We start from the raw sequence: 13,574 nt of genomic DNA, 5'->3' as shown, positions 1-13,574 counted from the left end.
CCACCTCCTCCCTGCTCTCTCTAACATCATCCCCTTGGGGAAACCACCACCTTTACATGAGATTTTCTCTTTTTTTTAACCTCTTTTCTGCTCCGTGCCACACAGATCCCAGGGGATTAGCAGCCAGGCTGGGCCTTCCAGCCTCCTTGAAGGCAGGTTGTTTCAGCGGCCCCCCCCCATGGGAACCTGCCCCAGGACAACTTTGGTCAATGCCTCCGGTGCTTCCCAGCCAATTTGTACCACCTAATCCCCACGAGTATCTACAGCCCCTTTCTCACACGTTCTCCCGCCTGCCAGAGCAGCCCAATCCTCTGCTCTCCACGCTCCCCTGTTGAGAAACCCTCTGTCCACTGCTGGGGCCGCGACTGCACTTCAAACGCGCCAGCCCGATCCCAGCATTGTTTGCCAGGGAATTAAAACTGCACAGCCAGCCCCAGAGAGTGATTTAGGTACTGAGACCAGACTGAGCCCCGCAAGAGCATGGGCAATAAAATGCTTCGCTGCCCAGCAGCCTGGGCAATTTAGGTGTCTTCCCATGAGGAGGAAGCAGAGCCTGGAGGGACAGGGAACTGGGTCAGGGCTTCTTCTTCCAGCACATGCACATGGGACCATCTCCCAGGGCTCACAGACCTGTCCCACAAGAGATGTGGGCTGAGCACCTCGCAGAAGCAATAAGGGTCACCCAGTCTTTGCCATTACTGAACCCCACAGCCCCTTGCAAGCTGCTGGGAGGAAAGATCAGAGGTCACGAAGGTTGGACACACAGATTATCTGGGACACAGACAGAACTCAAATGGTGTGGGATGGAGGGACACCAGTCCGGTGACACAGTAGGAAATGCAGTGCCCAAAAGGTCTGCTGCTGCTTTCAGATTTTGCAGACTTGGGGGGAAGAGTTTAGAACTCCCTTTTTGAAATGACATCTACGGTGCCTGTCAGTAAACATCCCTGTGGTGGTTTCTGATGCACTCTCTGAATGGAGCTGTGAGCAGAAAATGGCTGTTACATCCCTTTCCCAGTGCAGAGAAGCTGGGAGGAGATCTTCCTTCAGGAGATCCCTGCACAGGGAAAACTGCCCTACATTTTCCCATCCCTGTTCTGGAGAAAGGATGCAGCTCAACGTATGCTTCAGCCTCTGCAGGGATCATTCTCCAGAGACCATTTCTAACCCCTGTCAGTCCTGCCTTTGCCATCATAAAATAAATACACAATATACCACTTGCTGGCAAGAGGGCTGGAGCTCCTGATGGCCCAGCTACGATATTTCTGAATTTCTCCTTTGCCAACCAGCCCTTTCCCTGCATCACACACTGCTGTCATGCTCGAGACCAATCCTATGGAGGATTTTAGACCTTTTATTACTCTTCTTTTTTCAATAGTGAGGTTGTTTCAGGCCAAATGGAGGCAATGCGTGTACAGGAGAGAGCGTCTCCCGTGCCTGGCTGTCCCTGTCCCCGCGCCATGCCAGGGGAACACAGTGTTTCGGCACCTCCTCCTCTGTCACAATGTTTTTCAGCTCCACCAAGCAAAGTGTCCAATTAGAGCAGAGCCTCTTGCTTCCATCTTTGCCGACATTTAATTAACATGCTGCTGCTGGCAGCCGCTGACAAATTCCAGAAACATGTTGTAAAGGGTTTTTGTCTTTACTCAGCATGGAAAATGAGGGTGTCATATCCCAAGGGGATGTGAATAGCTACTTTTGACTCCCCCCCTCAGGTGTAAGAATTACAGCTAGATGCAGTGAAGAGACCTATCAGCCCTCCTACCTCCTTCCCCCCCTCTCTTTTCCTTTCCTGCTCCTCACATTATATCACCCTGGAAAACATGTAGGATTTTAGGCCTGGTTTTCATCCCCGTTTCCTCCAACTCCGTCTGAAGCCTGATGGTCCAGCTAAGAGAAAGGGAGTGTCCTCTTCCCATCAGAATAGCACCAGTAAGTGGAAGGAGCCATCTGATGACACTGGTAGAAATGGCTGAAGCCAAAAAAGAAGAAAGGATCCTGTCAGTCTGTGCTGTACATCCTAACAAGGTTCCCAGGGAGCTGATGGAGGTCTCAGTAGGGCAGTTCAAGGGAAGGTGATGGCAGAGGCCATCATGTAGGAGTGTAGTTGGACTCACAGCTGGCCCTCACACCTGCTGTGGATGGCACGATGAGTGCAGGGACAGCTGCTGCACCCCAGCATCCCCTCCTCAAAAAGAACCAGCCTGGCCCATGCTTCCCACAGGGGCTCATCACCTTCTCAATTGTCATCTCAAGGTGCCAGCTCCCAAACCAAGCGTCTCCCCAGCTTGCACTATCCAATACAGTATCTAACTAACACACCCAGCCTGTATTGCCACCGTTCATGCCTCCACTTTGTCCCCGAGGCACCAGGAGTGTCCCAGCGCCTCCACTTTGCCCAAGGCAGCCAAGAGCTCTCCCGGCAGCTGCTGTACCGCTGGCGGGAGAGACGGCTCTGGGCGACATCCCACCCCGCTCGGCCGCTGACACAAAGCAGCACAGGCCTGCAAAGAAGAACACGTCTTTATTATACCCACAGCAGCTCGTTACAAACGCGGCAGAGTAGGGCAGAGCCCTCGTCGTCACGGGCAGAAGGCGATCCTTCGGCCCCGGCAGCGGGGCGAGCTCCGGCGGCGGGGGAGGCGGCGGGGCGCGGCTCAGGGCGAGGCGGGCTTGTCGGGGTTGTGCATGTGGTACGCGTCGCTCTCCTCGTCCTCCGGCACCTGCGGCAGAGCCCCCTGAGCCCCCCGGGCCGGGCCGCGGGCCGACAGCGCCATCTCGTGCCCCCCGCCCCGCTCCCGCCCCGCGCCCCCCTCACCTCCCAGTACACGTCGTCCTCGAAGCAGTTCTCGGCCGCGGCGTCCCCCCAGATGGGCAGCTTCAGGATGCCCCCTGGAAGGAGGAGGGCAGGGCGGTGGGCAGGGGGCCGTGAGGGATGCAGGCGGCGTGCGGGTGGTCCACCCAAGGGGGCAAACGCAGCCCTGGCGCATTGCTCGGTGCCGTTCCCCCAGGATGATCGCCCCGGCCATGGAGAAGGAGCAGACGGATGCCTCTGTTTCAGCTCCGCGCTCCCCTCCGGCTTACCCACAATGGCACCCCCAGCAAATGCCATCAGCAGAGACACCACAATGCCGGCCGCCTGGAACCCTCCCTGGATGCTGGGTGTCCGCGTCTGGTACGCGCCGGTGAAGTCAAACGCCTTGATGAACCTGCCGAGGGCAGAAATGGTGACAACAGCCCCTGGCAGGAGATATTCCCTGGCTCCAGAGGAGCCATGTTGCCCTGCTCTCCTGGGAACTCTTTCCTAGCCCCATCCCTCTTCTACAATTGACCAGGAGAGTTTTGCAATGACCAAAACACTGCTCACTTCCTTCTCTGGCCCTGGCAAAGCTTTACCAAGGAGGAGCCCAAAATATAAACATTCGCTTTGTAATTCAGACTTTTAGCCTTACCTGACCCCACAAAACAATGCAGGGAGGAGGGAGAAGCACTTCCCTACCCATTGTGGCCCAGAATAATGCCAAACAGCAGGACTGTGGCTCACTTTATGAGGCCACCAGGAATCAGCTGCATAAGATGCTGCTATGTAAGATGGACTACAATTCTGTAAGCCCAACGCAGTCAGTGCACCCCATGTTTTTGAGGGACAACTCTGGGCAACTCTGAACTATTAACAAAAGCTCTTAATTGCTCCCTGCTCCCAGCCCACAGAGTTTCAGGTAAAATGTGTTCTCAGGGAAGATTTTCAAGCCATCTTACCCTTCCTTTCCATATACATCTTCCGTGGCTGCGGCTGCTGTGATGGCCCCCACAATGCCCCCAATAAGGCCTGGCATGGCATGGAGGTTGTGGATGCCACATGTGTCCTGAATGTGCAACCTAGACTCCAAAAAAGGCTGAGGGGAAGGGAAGTAGAGACAGATGAGGGAGTTGAGCGTGGCCCTGGAAAGGATTAGTTCCTTCCATGGAGGACTGGGATAAGAAGAGAAAGAGGAGTGATATTGTGTCCCAATAAAGAGCTAAGGGCTTGTAGACAAAGATGTGAACCAAACTCAAGGTAAAACAACAACAAATCCTCCAAACACACTCCTGTTGGGAGTATGAAACTTCCCGAGCACTTTGGGGCGGCAAAAGGAATCAGAAGTGCATCTCATAAGGGATTCTGGAAAGCAGGAACCATCAAAGGGAAGTGAATCCATTTCTGGTCTCCTCAGCAGGACCAGGGCTGCAGACCCCTCGAGCAGCACTCACCGTGAAGTAGACATACCCCACCGTGGACACGATGCCAGAGATGGACCCGACAATGAGGGAGCCGTATGGAGTCAGCATCATCTCAGCGCTGGTGCCCACGGCCACGCCACCGGCCAGTGTGGCGTTCTGGATGTGGACCTGCAGAAGCAACCACCCTGCCTTGGCATCTCAGGGAGATTGCAATTGCTCAGGGATGGTGCAAATGGCAAAGTGGGAGAATCAGCTCTGAAAATGTTTCCAGAGGAAATATCAGGGCACATTTTCCTGCTTGGTGGTGAAAAACAAGAAAAGAACAGGCGGCTTCTGTCTGTAGCACAGGTGCACATAGACTCCCACTCCCCGTACCACACACGTTCTTTGCATCCACAGATATGGGTGGGGAGTTGTGATGAGATGGAAATTGTCTCACCCGTGTGTCATGCAAGCTCTGCTGTCACAGAGACATGTCACCCACACATCTAACACGTACAAGTCAGCCCCCCGATTGCTCACGAGCTGCTGCGCAGGCCTGGTTTGCTGGGGAGCGCTGCCAAACACGCCCAGCAGAGCAAGTCTAGTCCCTGCTGTGACTTGGGTCCACCACAGACAGGGCATCACCCCACACCTCAAGCCCCGCAGGACTCATTCCCACTTTCTTATTTCAGAGTTTCTGCCTGGATGCTGGTTTCACCATCATGCCCTGAAACCCTGCATCTGTTCAGCAAAGCACAAGTGCCAGTTGTTTCCTGGACCCTTGATCAACCTCATTACATGTCCCCTGGGCAGTGCAGAGATCTCTGCTCCCATCTTACCATGTCAAGCTTGCCCTTCTTTTGCAGCATGCTGGAGAAGGCCATTGTGGTGAGGACACAGGCGGCCAGCGAGCAGTACGTGTTAATGGCAGAGCGGTGCTGGGCATCCCCGTGATCAGAAATGGCTGAGTTAAAACTGGGCCAGTACATCCACAGGTACAGGGTACCTGGTGGTGGGATGGGGCAGATGGGATGAGGAAGAGAAAGGGAAAAGAGAGAATACAGGGACTGAAAAAAAAACTCTAAAGAAGATACTTTTGCACAGGGGGAAATTGCATCCCATAGTCCTGCTTCCCCCGAGCCGCACCCCGCATGATGAGACCAGCATCAGGAAAGGCTGGCTGAAAAAGGGAACCAAAATGCATCCTTGTCTTCCCAGGCATCGTCTCAGACCAGGCACTGACGAAGGGAGCTGAGTAACTCTGAAAGCTGAAAGCCCTCTGGGATGCAGAGCTCCTCAACTCCATATCCTGGCTTCAATTTTTCCCAGAGACACAGGAGGAACCACCCTGTGCAGCCGAGTGGTCCCCACGCAGCAGCACCCCCGAGATGAGGGCTGACTCACCGATCATAGCAAAGAGGTCGGAGTGGTACACGGAGCCCTGCTTGTCCTTACTCTGCTCCAGGTTGGGTCTGTACAGGATCCGTGTGACCGTGAGGCCAAAGTAGGCCCCGAAGGTGTGAATGGTCATGGAGCCACCCGCATCCTTTACCTGCAGCCATGGGAAAACAGAGGTTTGCTTCTGCAATCGCCACTCATTCTGGAGCTGAGGCCTGATTTGAATCGTGCCCAGCTTGTCTGCGCACTTGACAGAGGGACCCAGTGCTCCCGAATTGCCAAGCTCGTGTAAAACCCCAGAAGATCTCCCTTCTCAGGGAAGTACGACCCACTGCCCCTCTCCTTCATAATCTGTCTACTTTTGCTGCCTGAATTCTTGCATTTTAAATGCTTATGAAGGCAGTGGCTTGGTGGAGCCATAGCAAAGGGAGACAGTTTGGAGAGGTGCAGAGAGGAAGGAGCAGAACAAAGCAGGTACTACCTAAAGCCTTACATGAAGAAGGTTGAGGAGGATGTACTCATTCACTGAAAAGAGTGTGACTTGAAACAAAGTCATGACAAGGAGCTGGATGGGGCTGGTTTTGCCCAGGATTGCCCCAAAGGCGATGCACACGGACCCCACGCAGAAATCAGCATTGATCAGGCTGGAAAAGGGGAAGGAAAATTGTGGTTCAATAAGGAAATACTCCTCTGTGAATCACTCTCACCTTCACCCAGCTCTAGAGATCCCACCTGAAGACAAAGAGGTGATTAGGAGACATCCCTGGATTTCCCACCGACCTTCCTCCCATCCTTACACACCCACATTATTCAGATAACGTGGATGATACGTGCTCTCGGCACTGACATCCGTGGTGCTTGGCTTGGCACTAAGGGGTGACACTCATCTCAAATCTCCCTTTGAGCAGTACCACCACAATGGCAGGTACCTTTGGACTAACAGGTGGAAAGCAAGTGGACGTATGTGGAGGGAAAACAACAGTTTAGAGACTGATTTGACGTAGGTGAGGGACAGGTGTTGCCAGCCGCTTGGCTTTCATTCCAGCTCTCCCACTGGCCAGGCAAGAGGTGCCATCCCAGAGCCCAACTCCTCCTTACTTCTCCACTCCAATGAGGATCTTCCCGTTCTTGAAAGAGTGGAACCAGCCTTGCATCAGGAGAGCCCACTGGATCCCAAAGGCAGCAAGGAGGAAATTGAAACCCACAGCTCCGAATCCATAGCGCTTGAGGAAGGTCATGAGGAAGCCAAAGCCCACAAAGATCATCACATGGACGTCCTGGAAGGCTGTGCAGAGGGAAGGGACTGTTAGCTCTGTGAGGACAGCAGGGCTGAAAGCGCCATGTGCATTTGGTGTTGAATAGAAACTAATTACATCAGAAGTAGTATGGGGGAAATTCAAGCAGAAATGTGTGTTTTCCTCATGTCCTCACATTTCGAAGTCTAAAAAGGGCTCAGCTTTTGGAAACTGGCTTTTGGGTAAAAGGCTCAGCCTTTAAAGTAAATGTTTACTAAAAGCTGTGTGCAAAAGAAGACCTGAGAGTAATGGAGTGTACAGAGGAAACCATTTTTCTGTTCAGATCGTTTATTCCCCTTTTGTAAAAAACTCAAAAAATATCATGTGAAATGAACAGTAAAGTTTTGTTAAAACACGTAAGTGGTCATTTTGGGTAGGTCCATTCATTGCAGGGTCCTGGTGACGGCTCAGAGCAAGGAGAGCACAAGAACAAGGAATGTTTACAAATACATTTTTAAATGCTTTGGAAATCAGCGGCAAAATACCCTTGAAACCAGAAACCCACCTTGTGAGATTTTTAGTGCTTAAACCAGAGAGACCCAGTTCTTCCCACTAATGGTCAGACCTGCTCACTCGAGCCCCTCAGATGCCCTTCCCCGGGGGAAACCAGATCTGTGTGAGCCTCTTGAAAGACCTTCTTGGTGCAGTAAACCCGCTGTACTTTTTAATGCTGCACGTTTCTATCAGATAAGCATCGCTTTGCAATTAAGTGAGCTGAAACGCTTGCATACTTACAAATTGAACCATGCAAACCCTCACACTGCAGGCCACTCAGCCCATGGAAAGAACAGGAGACCCAAGGCTGGGATCCCCCCTGGGAGGCTCCCACCAGCAAACCCATGCTGTAGGACAGATAAACACAGCACTGATGGAGTAAAACCAAAAAGTTCTGCATTTTGCAGTGCACAAATCATTGTATCCACTATATCCAGCAACATCTGTGCACCTCAGAGAGGATGTAAGCTCTGGGCAAAGGAAATTCAGTGACTGCAAGTCTGCTCTACCCCGAACCTGTGCTGAAATCCATCAGCCCCTGGTCCATTTCCACAGAGCTTGTGTCTGCTACTTCCACTGAGGGCTGGTGAAGACTTGCATGAAGTGCAGCTCTGCAGAAGCCATGACTTTCATCCTTTTGTGCTTTAGAAGACTTTGCAACTTGTTTAAGGATGAGCATTTGGACAGGCTTAAGCCATGTAGTGCCATGCTAATCTGCTTGCTCTTAAAAAATACCCCCCATGCCTATGAAATCACTCTGAAAAAAGGAAGAAGGCGAGATCTGCAGCTGGCACTTTTCAGCAGAGGTCACTTCAAAAGCACTTCTCCACATGTCCTAAGAACCAGCCTTCCTTACTCTGGTTTTTCCACACAACCCACAGACTTTCCCTCTGCAGCTGTATTTATTTCCCCTCTCTCTTTTCCAGTGTAAGCAGCACAATATACTGCTAGAATTATCCACTGCCATTTGCATTACATATTCATTCTTTCTTCCTAAAAGCAGAAATACACACGTCAGACTTAAAGCTGTGGACTGTGTGCCTTCCAGAAGCCCAGAGGATCCCACTGTGTGTTAGACCCTGTTCGAACTCAGGAGGAAGAGCAGATCTTTCTTCAAACCGCACCCAGACTAAAACATTTTTCTAACCCTTGCCTTTGTTTTCCCTTAGTAAGAATAACACTGTTATCACTGAGAGGCAGCACAGGCATTGCCGTGCCCTAAAGGTTTTGTAAGCCCACTTTTGTGGGAGGACAATTGCCATAACTATCAAGAAGAAGTGTTTGGGCTTTGGGAATGCTGCCCGGGATGAAAAATCGAATTTCTTTTTCCCTAGAGAGCAGATGAGTCACCCATTATGGAATATCCATGTGCAATCCAAAATGAGAAGGAATTGTCACACTGACTGGACCTGGCAATGGGCACCACTGACACAACCACGCACTGGCTTCCTGAAACCAGGACAACTTCCCTCTGCCCGCCTTCCCAATCATCTCTGGCTTGAAGGACCTGTCAGTTTGTCACTCCTATCCCTCTGCCATTGCAGACAGGTCCTGTGGACAGCAATGATCGAAGATATGTGGGTACAAGTGATCCTTGGGTGTTCAGCCACCACATTATTCTGAGCAGCACTGGATGGACACAAGGATTAAAATTCCAGGGCTTGGCCACCTTGTCATGCTTGTCCGTCTTAGCAGAGAGAGAATATTTCTGATTAGATAAGGGAGAAAGAACAGCTGCGCTTTTGGGCATGTGAACTCTTCCTCAGATCTGAAACAAACGTAATTCAAAGCTAAACTGAGCAGTTGCCCTTAGATTGACTTAGTTGTGTTGAATCCATGCAGCCATTTGAGGGGGAATATTTGGCACTGCAGAGCAGGAGTGGGATATGAGGACAGAAGAGATGTCACTTCCTTAGCTCCTACACGCTCTTTCTTGGACTCCTGATGTCCTCCCAGCACACCAGTGACAAGAGCAGCCCTCAGGCATTGCTTCTGTTTCGCACCAACCTGCGTGGGGCTGGTCCCAAGGGCAGATGTCCAGGGAGAGCCCAGGGCAGCCATGACCGTACATGAACCTGGAGGCTGACTGAGCAGCAGGTTTCTGTAAGCCAATCCTTTTCTGAACTAGCTAATCCTCAGCAGCCACAGGTTGCTATAGCTCCTTTGATTTAGCAGGTGTTTTTAATGGAAATGTTCTAAATAGATGCATGACTCAGGCCTGTTGCTTCCTTGGAAACAATTGCCTACAGAAGCAGCCTGTTCTGAAAGGCTCACAAAGATGACCAGCCCTGGAGATCAAAGCCACCCAAAGGCACTGCCTGGCCAGAAGGGCTTTAACCTTCTTATTAATTTCTGTGTCACTACAACGTAGAGACCCAAGAACCCTGGGATCCTGGCAGCTTAGGAGGACTCTGGCATTGAAATGCCAGTAGCTAAAGGGTAATTCACAAGTGAGGGGGTGGACGGAGGAAGAGGAGGAAGATGTCACAGGATCTCGACAGCTGTTCCTCTGTGTGCACAGAAAGGCTTACTCTGATCCAGAGCTGAGGGAGGGGGCAGCAAGCTGAAACTTTCGGAGTGCTGGGAACACGTCAACCCTATTCCTGGAAAAAATACATCACGATACCCTGCTGACAGAGCCCCAAGGCACTGGAGGGCCATGAGGCTTTTCTCTTGCTCTTTGGTGAACCCCAAACCAGCCTCAAGGCAAGAGCGCGACTTTCCAGCCATTGGTGGAGACAGCGCCTATGACAGGCTCTGCCACAGGACAGGATGGATGGGATGGGATGGGATGGGATGGGATGGGATGGGATGGGATGGGATGGGATGGGATGGGATGGGATGGGATGGGGACCAGCCAGCACAAGGATTAGGCTCCCAGAATACTCACAGGGGTATCGGAAGTAGAAATCATTCTCTATGTCACTGGTCAGGTTCATCTCTTGCTTCTCTTCCTCCCAGTGTGCATCAGCTTCGGCGCCGAAGTGCACGAAGACCCCAAAGAGGATGATCATGGCCACCTCCCAGAGGAGGCACACGAGTGGGAGCCGCCAGCGCATGTAGGTGTTCTTTGCCATGCCTTGGTGCCTCGGCCTCTCCATCCGCAGGGATTCCCGGGGGACCGTGCGAGCCCGTGTCCCCCGTGCCCGCCCAAGGCCGGTCACATATATAGGTCGGAGAGGGCGAGGTGGGGCCCAGGGAGGTGCCTCTGGCAGGATCACATTTCAGAGCACTGGAGCTTCAGCAGGGCTGTTTCTCTAAACCCACCTTCCTCCCTGGGAGGAGGGACAGGCTTCAGTCCCTTTCCTCTGAGCTGCTCCGAGCACCTCTGAGCCCTGCCTCCACGGGGACGAGAAGATGTGGAGGCCAGTGCGAGTGGGGAGTGGAGGCAGCGTGTCCAGCCCCCTGCTCTGCCCAGTCCCACACCCCTTCCCGGCCCCTGGCAGGAGCACCCTGATCCCCGCTGTCCCCTCCCTCCTGGCTCTGGGTGCTCCCCTCACCCCCCTCCAGTTCTGCGAGTGCCCTTCCCCTGCTGGCACTGAGGGTGAAGGCAGGGTGCCCTTTGCTCCAGCTCTTGGCTTTTGGAAAACCAACGGTGCTGCAGAACTGGAGGAAGAGGAAGGTGTGTGCTTCAAACCAGGTACCAAGATCCTGCATTGAGTGCACAGACACGCGACGGCCCCGCCAAGGCTGCCACAGAGCTGTAAGGATGTTCAAGTGACACATGTTCCATAATTTCCCAAAGCGATTTACCCAGAGCATCCTCCTGGCAAGGCAAACTGAGCTGGGGCTGCATAACCAGGGCAATACTGTGAGATGGTGCTGGAGGCCTGAACGTCCCCTCCTCTGGTATGAGGTTTCCTTTAATTAACAAACATAAACACAAAACTCCGTTTTTCCTACTGTTTTGAATTATGTTCTCTTTCCCCAAAGAGCCGGGCAAGTCCTTCAAACGGATCCCAGCTCCTTCCTCTGCCTGCAGATCCCTGGGTTGCTTGTCAGTCTTCAAGAGATGAAAGACTGCAGCCCAGGCAAGCTGCCCAAATTTGCTGATGGCATCTAATTGTGGCCCGCAGGCTGAGCAAGCAGCGCTGATTTTGGTGTTGATTAGGCAATAATTTGAGTTTATTATTTTTTCTTGTGTGCTTTCTTCTCAAAATGACAGATGGCAGAAAAATGCTGTGGATGGTCTTGAAGAGACTGACGGCCACACAAAATCGTTCCCCAACCTCATTTGAACCCCGTGCAGGCAGCAGGATAGAGACAGTGTTGGGAAAAAGAGAGAAGCCCATCTGCCTTAGCCCTTACCCTGCATGAGCAGAGCTCTGTGTGACTGGGGTCACTTTTTGGGGACACCTAAAGCAAGTGGATGTTGCTGTTATCGGAAGGATGAGCTCTCCCTCAAGCGATGCTGCTCAGGGTATGTTTTTGGGTCTCCCATTACACAGGGTTTCTGCAGGGCAATCTCAGCTGTACACACAAGGAAACAAAAGATCGCCATCTAGAAAGAAGCTGAAATCCCCAAACAATACTCGAGCTCGAATTGCTGGAGCACTGTTGACAGTTGCATGTTCTCATGCCAGCTATGTGGTAAGACCAGTATTCCGCCCTGCCCTAGAGCAGCCCTTAAACACCTCGAAAAAGGCAGCACAGAGGAGCATTTTAAAACAAAAGGGAACTTGCTAAGGTACTGTATCCACCAGCAGCTATGCTCTGTGATTATGGTAGCAAAAGAGTAACCACAGAGCTTTTCTAATCTATGGCACATCACTGAAATGGCAGGGTGTGCAGAAAAGCAGCTTGCAAAGCCCTTGTGCAGCCCCAAGAGGCAGCAGTTCTGCCCCTCCTGCTGTCCCCAGCCCCTCTCCCCATGTGTGGAGGCCAGGAACAAAGGCTAATGGTTTTTCTGCTGGCCTGATAGGCTCACTTTGTTGCACTGCCTGGCGCTGCCCCTCCTTATCAACCCGCAGATCAGCACTTTGTCACTGCAGTCCCATCATGGCTGGCATGCTCTGCTGGCTGTCCATGCCGTGAGAGCCCGTTAAGGGACCAGCTTCTCTTCAGGCTCCTCCTGAGGGCCAGGATAACACTGGGAAGGCTGATGGGGCTGTGCCAGCACCTGTCTGCAGCAGTGCTGGCAAGAGCACTTCCTGTGATGGGTCAGACCACCATTGCATCCACCCTACAAGATACCCAACTGTGTGGTAGGACACACAGGGCAGGTTTCACCATGCCCCAGTCATGAATACCAAGGTGCTTAAATGTCCTGTTGGAAACTCCAGGCTGGTGTGAGCTTGCTCCACCACAGAATTTCACTCATCACATCCAGCACCCAAGAGTTGCAAGGTTTCCCCAAAAAATCACTGGGATGATGCTGGGGGAGAAAGAACATTTGCCTTTCTGCTTAAGAGGTGTGGGACTAGGCCTGGCAGTGGGCAGGTCTTAGGTGCCTTGGGTGAGGGTTGTACAGTACTGGTCCCAGCTGGGTCTCTCCCAGTTTCTCACTTTTATGAGCACTAAAAATATTTGAAAGATGTAGAAACAAAATCAAAAGCACACAGAAATCCCTCTCTCCTGCCAGGAGGCCTTGGGGCAGCTTCACCCTGGATAGGAGGGAATGGGTGCTCCCCAGAATTAGTGGTCAAAGCAGCCACTACCAGTAGCCTTGGGGCACACGGGGTGGAGAGGGCACTGGAGAATGAGGATATGGGGAGGTTTGGAAGCCTTCATGCAGCACAAGGGAGACCTGGGCACTGCCCAGTATCAAAGATGACTTGTTGCTTGTGCAGGTCCTTGAGGAGTGACCTGAAAGCAAAGCATCTGAGTCAATACAAAACAAAACTTTTTTTTTTGGGGGCTGGCTCAGCAGAAAGGCAAACAAACTTTCCACTGGGGCAGGACAGAGTGGTGGTATGAGGGGAGATCAAACAAATTCACTTAAGTCTGGGCTTTCTCAGCCTTTTTTTTTAGCCCCCACCATTAAGTATCCCTTGGAGATAAATGCTGGAAACAGGATGAAATAAAGCGAGACTTTTTTAAGTTTAAAAAAATCCTATCTGGATCAAAGTGTCAACCACATGTGAGCCAAAGTTACAAATGGTTTTCCTTGCGCCCTCTCCTTCTTCCTAAGAAACAGCATTTATCAGCAAGTAAATGATTGTCCAGAAAGAACCCAAGGACTGT

The 13,574-nt window shown here is 52.0% G+C and overlaps 1 protein-coding gene across 1 annotated transcript; it reads right to left on the bottom strand.

The window, feature by feature from the left end:
* Nucleotides 1–2,505: 2,505 nt before the first annotated feature.
* On the bottom strand, nt 2,506–10,675 carry RHCG (Rh family C glycoprotein). The gene is made up of 10 exons (XM_069025390.1): nt 10,282–10,675; nt 6,700–6,886; nt 6,095–6,245; nt 5,608–5,755; nt 5,043–5,209; nt 4,252–4,389; nt 3,760–3,896; nt 3,085–3,209; nt 2,819–2,892; nt 2,506–2,723 (listed from the first exon to the last, which is right to left on the bottom strand). The coding sequence occupies exons 1-10, from the start codon at nt 10,490–10,492 to the stop codon at nt 2,658–2,660; spliced, it is 1,404 nt and encodes a 467-aa protein (XP_068881491.1). The 5' UTR covers nt 10,493–10,675; the 3' UTR covers nt 2,506–2,657.
* Nucleotides 10,676–13,574: the final 2,899 nt, after the last annotated feature.

The sequence above is a fragment of the Aphelocoma coerulescens genome, chromosome 10 (genome assembly GCF_041296385.1).
Source record: "Aphelocoma coerulescens isolate FSJ_1873_10779 chromosome 10, UR_Acoe_1.0, whole genome shotgun sequence".
Taxonomy (NCBI): domain Eukaryota; kingdom Metazoa; phylum Chordata; class Aves; order Passeriformes; family Corvidae; genus Aphelocoma; species Aphelocoma coerulescens.
The sequence above is the reverse complement of the archived record's forward strand: the minus strand, read 5'-3'. Positions and strand labels throughout refer to the sequence as shown.

Excerpts from the sequence above, each read along its gene's own strand:
- RHCG (XM_069025390.1), bottom strand. The coding sequence starts at position 10,492 with ATGGAGAGGCCGAGGCACCAAGGCATGGCAAAGAACACCTACATGCGC. Across the intron at positions 4,390-5,042 it reads AGAAGGGCAAGCTTGACATG|GTCCACATCCAGAACGCCAC; the intron begins GTAAGATGGGAG and ends TTGCTTCTGCAG. Across the intron at positions 2,893-3,084 it reads TGCTGGGGGTGCCATTGTGG|GGGGCATCCTGAAGCTGCCC; the intron begins GTAAGCCGGAGG and ends TCCTCCTTCCAG.